This window comes from Mobula birostris, chromosome 5 (assembly GCF_030028105.1).
Source record: "Mobula birostris isolate sMobBir1 chromosome 5, sMobBir1.hap1, whole genome shotgun sequence".
Classification (NCBI taxonomy): Eukaryota; Metazoa; Chordata; class Chondrichthyes; order Myliobatiformes; family Myliobatidae; genus Mobula; species Mobula birostris.
The window spans coordinates 59,049,156-59,061,702 of NC_092374.1; the positions used below are offsets into that span (position 1 = coordinate 59,049,156).

Below are 12,547 nucleotides of genomic sequence, written 5' to 3' on the forward strand. Positions count from 1 at the left end.
CTAGCTTGTCATTTAAAAGACACAAGATTCTACACAGAGTATCAGCTTACAGCCAAGTCATTCACATCTATTAGACCACTCTAATGTTTATATTCCATACAAACCTTCCCCTGTCTTGTATTTAACTTATTTAAATTAGCAGCTTTAAATTCCTGGGCATTAACATTATCAGATGACCCGTCCCAGGTACAACACATAAATGCAATTACAAGGAAAACACGCCAGAGTCTTTACTTTCTATGGAGGTTAAGGAGCACAAACAAGCTTCTATAGATGTACTGTTGAATGTAGTTGCATCATGGTCTGGTCCAGCAATTCGAACGTGCGGTGATGTACGACTCTGCAGAGAGAAGTGGACTCAGCTCATACATTACTGGCACATCCCACCCCTCCATCAGTGGCATCGACAAGAAGTGTGCCCTCCTGAGGGCAACACCTATCAATAAAGACCCTCAACATCCATGCCATGCCATCTCTCCAGAGCTACCATCGGGCAGGAGGTGCACCACAGCAGCTAGTCTCGTAGGACCTGGTTCTTACTTCGCTTCAATCGTTCAGTTTTTAAGTCAGCAGCAAAATCCCGATCACTACAGTTTGGCAACTGTATGACAACTTTGATCACCGTTTGCTGAAGTGGACAGTTATTTTGTTCTAATACATTCTTCCTTACGACGGGAGAGTCCGTGGCCACAAATGAGAAGTCAGAATAGTGCGTTGCCTCCCAGGTGCTAGGGTTCAGGATGTCTCGGAGTGGCTACAGAAGATTCTCAAGAGGAAGGGTGAGCAGTCTTGGTGTACATTGACAGAGGTAGAACGGGAGAAGAGACCCTGTACAGTGAGTACGAGGAGTTGAGGGAAAAGGCTGAAGAGCAGGACCTTCAAGTTAGTAATCTCTGGATTACTCCCAAGTGCTTGTCAGGATAGGAATAGGATGATGGGATACATGAATGAGTGACTGACGGCTTTGTGCATGGGGCAGAGTTTCAGATTTCTGAATCACTGAGGTCTCCTCTGGGAAGGCATGGCCTGTACAAAAAGGACAGGTAGCATCTGAACCCAAGGGGATACAAATTTCAATGGGAAGTAGAAACGGCATATCACAAGGGCGATGTTACAACAGTCACGGGGGGTGGGTGGATTTGAATATGCAGATAAGACTGGGAAAATCAGGTTGGTGCTGGATCCCAAAGAGAGGGAATTTGTAGAATGCCAATGAGATGGCTTTTTAGAGCAGCTTGAGACCACTAGGAATAAGCAATTCTGGATTGGATGTTGTGTAATGGACCAGAATAGATTAGGGAACCTAAGATAAAGGAACCCTTGGGAGACAGTTATCATAGTATGATAGAATTCACCCTGCAGTTTGAGAGGGAGAAGATAAAGTCAAATGTGGAGTAAAGGGAATTACAGAGGCATGAGAGAGGAGCTGTCCAAAGTTGATTGGAAAGGGACACTAGCAGGGGTGATGGCAGAACAGCAATGGCTGGAGCTTCCGGGTCAATTTGGAAGGCACAGGACAGAAATGTCTCAAAGAAGAAGCAGCATTCTAAAGGGAGAATGAGGTGATAAGGGAAGTCAAAGACTGTATAAAAGCAAAAGAGAGGGCATATAATATAGCAAAAGTTAGTGTGAGGTTTTAGGATTGAGAAACTTTTAAAAAACAACAGAAGACAACTAATAAAAAGCCATAAGGAAGGAAAGGATGAAATATAAAGTTAAGCTAGCCAATAATATCAAAGAGGATACCTAAAGTTTTTTTCAGATATATATAAACAGTAAAATTCAAAAATCAGAGGTGCAAAGACACTTGGGAATCCTTGTGCAAGATTCCCTTATGTTAACTTGCAGGGTGAGTCGGTGGTAAGGAAGGCAAATGCAATGTTAGCATTCATTTTGAGAGGACTGGAATACAAGAGCAAGGATGTAATGCTGAGGCTTTATAAGGCATTGGTCAGACTACACTTTGGAGTATAGTGAGCAGCTTCAGGCCCATTATCTAAGAAAGGATTTGCTGACAAAGGAGGTTCATGAGAATGATTCCAGACATGAAAGGGTAAACATATAAACTATCAAATAGAGACAGTGTGGATGTGGAGAGGATGTTTCCTATAGTGGACAGAGGGCAGAGCTCAGAATTGTGGGACATCCATTTAGAACAGAGAAGAGAAGGAACTTCTTTACCCAGAGGGTGGTGAATCTGTGGAATTCATATACAAGTCATTGAGTAAATTTAAAGCAGAGGCTGATAGGTTCTTGATTAGTCAGGACATTCAAAATTTATGGGGAGAAGGCAGAAGAATGGGGATGAGAGGGACAGTAAATCAGCCATGATGGAAAGGCTGAGCAGACTTAATGGGCCGAGTGGCCTAATTCTACTCCTACATTTTATGATCTAAAATTGTGTATAATTTATGCTTCTATTCTTTGTGTGAATGCTGCGTATATGATGCCAGGTACCTGTGATGCTGCTGCAAATATGTTTTTCATTACACCTGTGCCTACATGTACTTGTGGAGATGACAATAAACTCATCCTGGCTATTTACTAGCTGCCATGTAGGAAATGGAACTAGCTCAGATAGACATCTCAGTTGGCATGGATGAGCTGGGATGAACAGCTTGTTTTCCTGTTGCATAACTCCATGATTTCAATACATTCATCGCAGTTTGAAATAGTAGGACATAGGGTGAAAGACAGACTCTTACTTGGATGAATTCCTCTCCCTCATTTATCCATTTGCTAAATAAATGCACTCAAGGGTGCCATCGCAATCGTTCTGAGTCATATAAATCCAAGCTCACCCCATCCATTGTCAACTGGAGTCTGAGGGGAGTGTGATTGCATCCAGCAGAGTTGCAAATAAAGGATGTTGACTTTATTGATTCACCCTAACATGTTGCCATGGTTAGGAATTTCAATGTTTAACCAATTCTGAGCTCCACTGTCAGGACACAAGTCAGAGCCTAGGACAGGACATAGAAGAGTCTTGTGGGAATAGTGTCAGAAGTGATGGAACAGCAATGGCAAGAAGCTACAGTTATTCTCCTTGGATCAGAGACAGGAGGGCGAGCTTTGATGGTTGGGTTCAGAATCACAAAGTGTTTCCATTGGCAAAAGAACAGATTCAGATTTAAGTTAGCTGGCAATCAAACCACTGGTGACATAAGAGGTAAAGATTTAATACAAGTCAGATGTTGTGAAAAGGAGGTAAAAGCAGATTCAATAGTAACTTTCAATGTGATTTGGATAAATTCTTAAAAAGGCAAATTTCAGGACACTGAGGAAAGACCAGTGGGAGGGGGATTAATTGGAGAGGCCTTCCAGCACTGGAATGATTGACCAAACGGCCTGTTTCTGCATTGCTTATTCAACATACTGCAACAGCAGAAAAGCTAACAGGAAGGAATCCATGGTTTCTTCACCCAGCACAACAGTCCAAGTTGCTTTATCTATCTTTTAAAAAAACGTCTTCGACACAGGTTTTAAGGAAAAGAGAAAAGTGAATAATTGTGATACCTGCGTACCACATTACACAAGAGAAAAACCTGCAGATGCTGGAAATCCAAGTACCACAATACACATGCATTTACTGATCCATGTTATATTCACCTTGAATTCATCTGTCATGAACTATGACCCCTCCATAAAATTAATGCACCACCAACCAGGTAGGCAGGAGGAGAGAGAGCAGCACGCCGCACATGCGCAGCCCTCCGGTGAAAAATGATATCATATTCATTAAATAGGGGCCATGGACAATTCTGAATTGATGGAGACAGACGTGAAAGCACAGAGGAACATCTGGAGAAATTTCTGAAACGCCCGTTCGCTGCTGTCGTTACTGCACGATCGTGAATCTTCCAGAGGGATGGCCTCAAAATCCCTGGCTTTGCCTGCTGTTGGCAACCCAGTTTGAGGTCGAATCGCTCGGATAGAGATGGTGCTCGGTACTCGGTGTTGGAGAGCTGATCGGAGGCTCGAAGTTTTTGGACGACTCAGAGTCGGACTGTGGTCCGGCATGGCAGGGAGAGTTTTTCTTCCTTCTCCCGTATGCGTGAGATGTGGGACATTTGAGAGACTTTGCTTTTTACTGTGCTCATGGACTGTTCTTCATCAAGTTATGGTATTGTTGCACTGTTGTAACTATATGTTATAATTATGTGGTTTTGTTAGTTTTTTCAGTCTTGGTCTGTCCTGTGTTTTGTGATATCACACCGGAGGAAATATTGTATCATTTCTAAATGCATTCATTACTAAATGACAATAAAAGAGGACTGTGTGTCTTCATAATCTAATCTAATCTAATAATCAGATTATTTTTATCAAATCAGAAGCCTGATACTCCACATCACTTCCCTTTAAGCATTCAGTTCTTGAACCAACTGACACAATACTCATCACTACGTCAGTGTAGCAACACTATGACCAGTTTGCACTAGTGGACTTTTTGGTTCTAATTGAGGTTTGTAACGTATCAGCTTGTATAATTTACAAACGTATGTTCACCTTATAAATACTGTGTTTCTAGTGATGTGTGCCTGTGATGCTGTTGCACATTTTTCATAGCATTTGTGCATATGACACTAAATTTGACTTTGACTTTTGAGATTACGTGTAGCCACACTGAGGCCTGGTTCTATTTTTACAATTTTTGGATGGGAAGGCCACATATCAGAAGACTTTTCAATTCAACAATGCCGGTGGTCACCGAACTTTAACGGTAATACAGACACCCCAAGATCCTGCCCCTTAAACCTGAACCCGTCAATGCCACACCTACTTCTTTGCAGTTTTCCGACTTGGAGAAGTGAATCAAATCGTCATTGTACATGTCCTGAGTGTTGAGGAGGTCACTATATTCCTTCTGGCTCAGGTCCTCTGGATTAATCCCATTTGCCCTCAAGAACTCCTGGTAGGCGACACTGAATGCTTGGCCGATGGACTGGGCTATCAACTGAGCCTGCAGAAAAAGACGGAAGAGATTACATTTAACAAAGAGAATCAAGGCAACTTACTTGGTGCATCTAGGATTGGAATGAAGTTAATAGAAGACTGACATCAGCACCATGCTTTCCAGCCAATCAGAACATTGCCAGAGTAACCGTTTCCTATTTTTTTTAATATGGCACGATGTTGTTCAGCCCACTGTGTCTGTGCCTGCTCTCAGCAGATTCCCTTTCCAGGTCTCAGCCCCAAATATCAACTGCTTACTCTTTTCCACATATGCTGCCTGACCTGCTGAGTTCCTCCAGCATTGTGTGTGCGCTTCCCCTCATTGACTTCCCTTATAATCTATTCTTTCACTCCTGCCTGTTAACACCTCCCTGATTTTTTTCCCCCACACGAAGGGCAGTTTACAGCGGCCCAACTAACCGGACCGTAAATCGCCCCAGTGCAATGGATGAAGAAAGAGGTGCAGCCCAAGGAAACGCATGTGGCCAGGGGGAGAATGTGCAAACTCTGCCCAAACGGCACCCCAGGTCAGGATTCAACCCGGCTCACTGGAGTGATGAAACAACTCATCAGCTGTGGTGCCACAGAATTAAGATTCTCAAGAAACCTCTCAAATTGCCAATAAACTACAGCTCCCCCTCGGCCCAAGATGTCAGTGCTGAGTGACAAAACAGAGTTTTTTTTAAAACACTTACCTTGAATAATTTCACTTGCCGACTGAGCCCTTTGATTATAATTAGGCTTATGGTTGATTTTGAGTGGCTAGATACAGGGTGGGAGTCAGCAAGAGCAGGAAAAACAAACTTGGAAAAAGGACTGAACTATTTAGAGAGGGGAAAAAAACCCAACTCTGATGCATAGGGATCATAAACGCTTTGCCACCTGACGCACACTGCTACGTGTTGAGCAGCAGTATGAGATGCCACAAGGAGAACCCGGATGACCCTGAGAGGGTGGGGATTACTCACAGCGGGAAATGAGGGAGGAAAAGGATGTTTCCCAAGGTGGGGGAGTCTAAGATCAGAGGGCACAGCCTCAGGATAGGGGGGCGTTCTTTTAGAATGGAAATGAGGAGCCAGAGAGAGGTGAATCTGTGGAACTTGTTTTCAAGTCATTGGGTAAACTGAAGGCAGAGGTTAATAGGTCCTTGATTAGTCAGGGCATGAATAGATACAGGGAGAAGGCGGGGGATTGGGGCTGAGCAGGAAAATGAATCAGCCATGATAAAATGGCGGAGCAGACTCGAGGGGCCAAATGGCCTAATTCTGCTCCAAAATCTTACGGTCTTGCAGTTTAAGAAAATCATTCCACTGGTTAAACTTCAGACAGGGAGAGTTTGGGAGACTAGACAATAGGTTTACTGAAATTTATTCCTGTGCACGTTAATGAATGCACTGTGACTTTCAACCAAACGGCAAGGAAAGGTTCTAAGGTATGGGTGGTACAGGGGCTCAGCTTGTAGAACTACCACCCCACAACACCACAGACTTGAGTTCAATCCCAACCTGAGGCACTGTCTGTGTTGAATTTGGAGATTCTCCCCTGACCACGTGGGTTTCCTTTGGATGCTCCAGTTTCCTCAAACATCCCAAAGAAGTTCTGGTTGGTATGTTAAATGGCGACTATCAATTCTCTTTAGAGTGAAGGTGAATAGTAAAATCTAGTGGGGGGGGTAGTTAGTGTGAATGTAGTAATGAAAACCAATTTCCCCCGGGATCAATAAAGTATGACTATGAGAGAACGGGTAGACTATAAATGATTGCCAGCATGGACTCAGTGGGCCAAAGGGTTTGGCTCCGTGCTGTGTCTGTGATCCTACATACCACAAGAGCAATTATCAAGCCAGAATGGACGCTGAGTCACATATTAGAACTAAGTTAGGAAACGTGGTAGGCTTTGATAAGCATTTTAAATGAGAAGTGGGGATGAAAAGGATTGGGCAAGAATTCCAGAGCTGCAAGAGCTCAGAGATGATGGAGGGTAGGTAGTAGAGCTGGTAGAGGTTCACAGAGATATCTAACCCATATTAATGATAGGAACATTGGGCAGTCTTTTTTCCCTGAGCTGTATTTATCCAATTCCCTTTTGTAGACTTCTACTGAATCTTTCTTTATAGGTTCTAAGCAGTAGGCTCCAAGTCTAAATCACTTGCTGCACAAAAAAAATCTCTCTGCAGCTTCTGGCTCCTCTGACAATCCCTTACATCAGGTTCTTGGAGATTATCAGCCTTCGTTCACAGAAAGCACACTTCTTCCTATATGCTTCAACTGAAACCTTCACAAATCCTGACACTTTTATCAAACCTCCTCATGACTGAGCTGCAACTTGCAACACAATAATCGAAAAGCAGGAAATGGGATTAGATCGATGAGACAGGCAGAATGGGACAAATTGCCTCCTCCTGAGCCTCAGATATTCTACTTCAACTTTCTCTTGTCTCAGAGAGAATGACCTACAAAATGGGAACAGAAATTGCTCACATGATCTCTCCATCCTTTTCTGCTGTGAGCCAGATCACAGCTTTCATAACCGTCGGCCTCAGCACCACCTCCTGACTCGATCCTGCAATCTCTTGTAACCTGAAAACCAATCACCAAGTGACAGCAAGTACAAAGATTCACAATCCTCACAGAATTGCTCATCTTAGGTTACATTTTATTCTCAAACTGACCCTCCCACAATCCTCTTTTTGATTTCCCCAGCAGAAGGATTATCTATTCAACGTCCATCCTGTCAAACCCTCTCAGAATGGTGTGCATGTCAAGATCTCCTTTAATTCTTCCAGGGCTCAGACCTAATTCATCATTCCTTACTTCTAGGAATCAAACAATTGAACTCCTGTGTGTTTCCTCCATGTGAAACATACCTTCCTTAAATGCCAAAACTGTACACTGTACAACAAAGTGTATTAGAAATGTAGAAAGTATTCCATTATTTTGTACGACATCCTCTCTGCAAGGCCAGAATTCTTTCGCTTCCTGCTTACTTAAAAACCAGGGTTTTTTTTTACCATTGCCGTACCCGCAGAATAATTTCCACTGTACCCTTCCACAAGATCAAAGTACTACATACGTCTTCGGACTCAAAGACATGGCAGATCATCTTGTACTGCCTCTTCCCATCCTGCGAAGGGTGAGACGCTTCCACACTGTCCTGGGAATTAGATCGGGGCATGCGGCGACGCGCCATCAGCACCACAATGTTTCCAATATCCGCAATGTACGAAATGGTCCTTAAGGGATGGTCCATCATAGTTTCCTAAGAAAGAGCAGTGAGAGCGTACGAATATCTTACAGTAGTCGCAAGTTTTAAGAAAAGCTATTCGATATAATTTGTTGAAAAGAATTTTTGCAGCAATGGGTTATTTTTTCCACTCATTTCGAGACAGTTTGTGGCACTTCTCTACATTTACGCAGACAACAAAATGGATTCCTACTGTCCAAATCAGGAGCAGGTCTCCCCTCAACTCTAAACATGCAATCACATGCCATCATGAAACACATGAAGACGTGTCTCAACACACTCCATGCCGACCAAAGCAAATAGTTGGATAGACCTAAAATACACTTACATGAAGACTACTGACATAAAACACTCCCATGCACAGAAAGACACCCTAAAGCAGTCTGACGTCAACTGCATGTGCACTAACAATTTCCAGCACCAAAACCAACTGCACATATTCACCTTAAGACCAACTTCATAGGTTCATGCATATTCGTACTCTCCCAGACATTCCTCTGACAACTACGCAGACATATACACAGACCAAAGCCAACTTCGGAAACACAAACACCCCCCTCCAATGCTAACCAAATTCTCACTACGAAACAGACACACAGCAGTCCACCCAGCAACAGCCACATCCACCAAAACACCAACTCACTCACACACACACACACCCAAAACAGTACAGCTGAAATAAAGACACAATATCCCTACAGTTACTGACGGAAGCCTCACCTCACCCTGGTCCGTAATGCTTCTCGCGCTCATCAGAGAGCGAGAAGCCGCCACAGACTGCAGCGCAGCCACGATCGTACAGGATGAAGACCGCTAGCTAACATCAAGATGCCACAACCTGTCAATCAATAAGCTCATTCAGTGCACTGGCTCATCTGTCAAACAGCAGAGAGCCAATTAGCCGTCACTCGGCACAGCTATAAATCCCTGCCAGCAGTTCGACACTGGGCAGTCCAAACAACGAGTTAAGGCTGCATCCTGTCAGATCCATCCAGCACCCCCTTAAATGCAAGTAGCAGAGCAATCAGCACGACATAAACATCGCTGCTTGAAGCAGGCACACAGTGGCAGTCTCCCCTTAAACCAGCCCTGCTGGTCTTCGTCTGAGTGAAGATCTTCTGCTAAGTGTTTACCAGAGAATGAGACAGCCCAACTCTGGAGCAATTTTTCAATGTTTCCCACAACTCTGCAAATATCCCCCTCCAGTTACAAATCTCTTTCCACAGTTGCAAATGAATTTTTTTCCATGAGGCAGGAGGTATGGAAACTAAAAGGAGAGGGAGTGTTTTTAATAAACTGAGATTTTATTAAAATCACCAGATGTTCAAGCTAACAGTCAGGTGGTAAAACAATTACTCTTACATCCCTTACCTGCGAGTCTGCATTGAGCACTTTAATCCTCTGGGTTGAAATGAAGAGGTCCACCTCCGTCATAGGTTGGGGTTCTCCCTCGGGTGCCTGTACAAAGAAACAGCAACATGGGAGAGGCCACCACTGCAAACACACACATAACTAACACAGCTAACTCTGCCTAAGCAAGTCTAGTGACCTTTCATTTTGTAAAGGGTATTTTGTATTTGATTTTCATCTCTAAAACAGCAAACTGCCAGATGCTTCACTCTGCTGGAGTCAGTTATCAAAGATGTGATAACAGCACATTTGGAAAGCAGTGAAATCATTGGACAAAGTCAGCATGGATTTGTGAAAGAAAAATCATGTCTGACGAATCTCATAGCATTTTTTGAGGATGTAACTAGTAGAGTGGATAGGGGAGAACCAGTGGATGTGGTATATTTGGAATTTCAAAAGGCTTTTGACAAGGTCCCACACAGGAGATTAGTGTGCAAACTTAAAGCACACGGTATTGGGGGTAAGATATTGATGTGGATGGAGAATTGGTTAGCAGACAGGAAGCAAAGAGTGGGAATAAACGGGCCCTTTTCAGAATGGCAGGCGGTACTAGTGGGGTACCGCAAGGCTCAGTGCTGGGACCCCAGTTGTTTACAATATATATTAATGACTTGGATGAGGGAATTAAATGCAGCATCTCCAAGTTTGCAGATGACATGAAGCTGGGTGGCAATGTTAGCTGTGAGGAGGATGCTAAGAGGATGCAGAGTGACTTGGATAGGTTGGGTGAGTGGGCAAATTCATGGCAGATGCAATTTAATGTGGATAAATGTGAAGTTATCCGCTTTGGTGGCAAAAATAGGAAAACAGATTATTATCTGAATGGTGGCCGATTAGGAAAAGGGGAGGTGCAACGAGACCTGGGTGTCATTATACACCAGTCATTGAAAGTGGGCATGCAGGTACAGCAGGCGGTGAAAAAGGCGAATGGTATGCTGGCATTTATAGCGAGAGGATTCGAGTACAGGAGCAGGGAGGTACTACTGCGTTGTACAAGGCCTTGGTGAGAGCACACCTGGAGTATTGTGTGCAGTTTTGGTCCCCTAATCTGAGGAAAGACATCCTTGCCATAGAGGGAGTACAAAGAAGGTTCACCAGATTGATTCCTGGGATGGCAGGACTTTCATATGAAGAAAGACTGGATGAACTGGGCTTGTACTCGTTGGAATTTAGAAGATTGAGGGGGGATCTGATTGAAACGTATAAAATCCTAAAGGGATTGGACAGGCTAGATGCAGGAAGATTGTTCCCGATGTTGGGGAAGTCCAGAACAAGGGGTCACAGTTTGAGGATAAAGGGGAAGCCTTTTAGGACCGACATTAGGAAAAACTTCCTCACACAGAGAGTGGTGAATCTGTGGAACTCTCTGCCACAGGAAACAGTTGAGGCCAGTTCATTGGCTATATTTAAGAGGGAGTTAGATATGGCCCTTGTGGCTACGGGGATCAGGGGGTATGGAGGGAAGGCTGGGGCGGGGTTCTGAGTTGGATGATCAGCCATGATCATAATAAATGGTGGTGCAGGCTCGAAGGGCCGAACGGCCTAGTCCTGCACCTATTTTCTATGCTTCTTCAAGCAGGTCACAGGAGATCCATAAAGGTGGGGGGGGGCGGGGTGAGGGGAGGCTTGAGAATCAGTGCAGACTCATTGGGCTCAAAAGCCTGCTTGCATGTTTAATGGTTCTCATTCTAGATGAGCAGGATGTGTCTTCAGTGGCAGGATGCTCGAGTGAAAGCAAGTACAGAGAAAGCCAGAGAGCTGCTGCCTCACGTGAACCAGGTTCAACCCTAATCTCAGGTGATGTCTGGGTGGAGTTCACATGTTCTCGGCGACTGTACAAGTTCCCTTGGGTGCTCTTGTTTTTCTCCTACATCTCAAAGGCATCTTTTAATTTGTTTCTGAACTGGCCATTGCCAATTTGGTGTCCCAGGTAAGTAGGTGAGTGGCAGAATCTAGGAGGGAGATGATGGGAATGTGGGGAGAAAATAAATGGGAGCGACACATGCAGGTGCTGGAGGGTCAGCGGATCAGATATTTCTATGGAGGGTCAGTGGGTCAGACATTTCTATGGAGGGTCAGTGGGTAAAACATTTCAATATAGGGTCAGAGGTCAGACATCGCAATATAGGGTGAGGGGTCAGATATTTCAATAGAGGGTCAGGGGTCAGATATTTCAATGGAGGGTCAGGGGTCAAAAATTTCAATGGAGGGTCAGACATTTCTATGGAGGGTCAGTGGGTCAGACATTTCAATGGAGGGTCAGGGGTCAGACATTTCAATGGAGGGTCAGTGGGTCAGGCATTTCAATGGAGGGTCAGTGGGTCAGGCATTTCTATGGAGGGTCAGTGGGTCAGGCATTTCAATGGAGGGTCAGTGGGTCAGGCATTTCTATGGAGGGTCAGGGGTCAGACATTTCTATGGAGGGTCAGGGGTCAGACATTTCTATGGAGGGTCAGCGGGTCAGTCATTTCTATGGAGGATCAGTGGGTAAGGCATTTCTGTGGAGGGTCAGTGGGTCAGGCATTTCTATGGAGGGTCAGTGGGTCAGGCATTTCTGTGGAGGGTCAGTGGGTCAGGCATTTCTATGGAGGGTCAGTGGGTCAGACATTTCTATGGAGGGTCAGTGAGTCAGACATTTCAATGGAGGGTCAGCGGGTCAGACATTTCTATGGACAGCCCACATCCCTATAGAGGGACACAGACAGCCCACACTCCTATAGGGGGATGTGGACAGTCCACATTTCTATAGAGAGACATTGACAGCCCACATCTCTATAGAGCAGGGGTGGCCAACCTCTTACATTCCATGTGTCAACTTTTTCACTCACCAGTTCAGATGCGCCATACAACCCTTGTACCCCCATTCAATTCTTTTAAAAAGGTTAATATAGAATTCGTGCGTGAAAAAAAAATCACATCTGAACTCGTGCGTGAAACAAAT

The 12,547-nt window shown here is 44.4% G+C and overlaps 1 protein-coding gene across 5 annotated transcripts in view; it reads right to left on the reverse strand.

Moving 5' to 3' along the window:
• Positions 1-12,547, reverse strand: part of apba1a (amyloid beta (A4) precursor protein-binding, family A, member 1a) — a 195,840-nt gene that overhangs the window by 22,362 nt on the left and 160,931 nt on the right. For all 5 annotated transcript variants that reach the window (XM_072258095.1, XM_072258096.1, XM_072258094.1 and 2 more), the window contains 3 exons: positions 9,568-9,654; positions 8,026-8,211; positions 4,781-4,960 (listed from right to left, as the gene is read on the reverse strand). In XM_072258095.1, the coding sequence (XP_072114196.1) occupies positions 4,781-4,960; positions 8,026-8,211; positions 9,568-9,654 (453 nt within the window). The remainder of the gene's footprint in view (positions 1-4,780; positions 4,961-8,025; positions 8,212-9,567; positions 9,655-12,547) is intronic.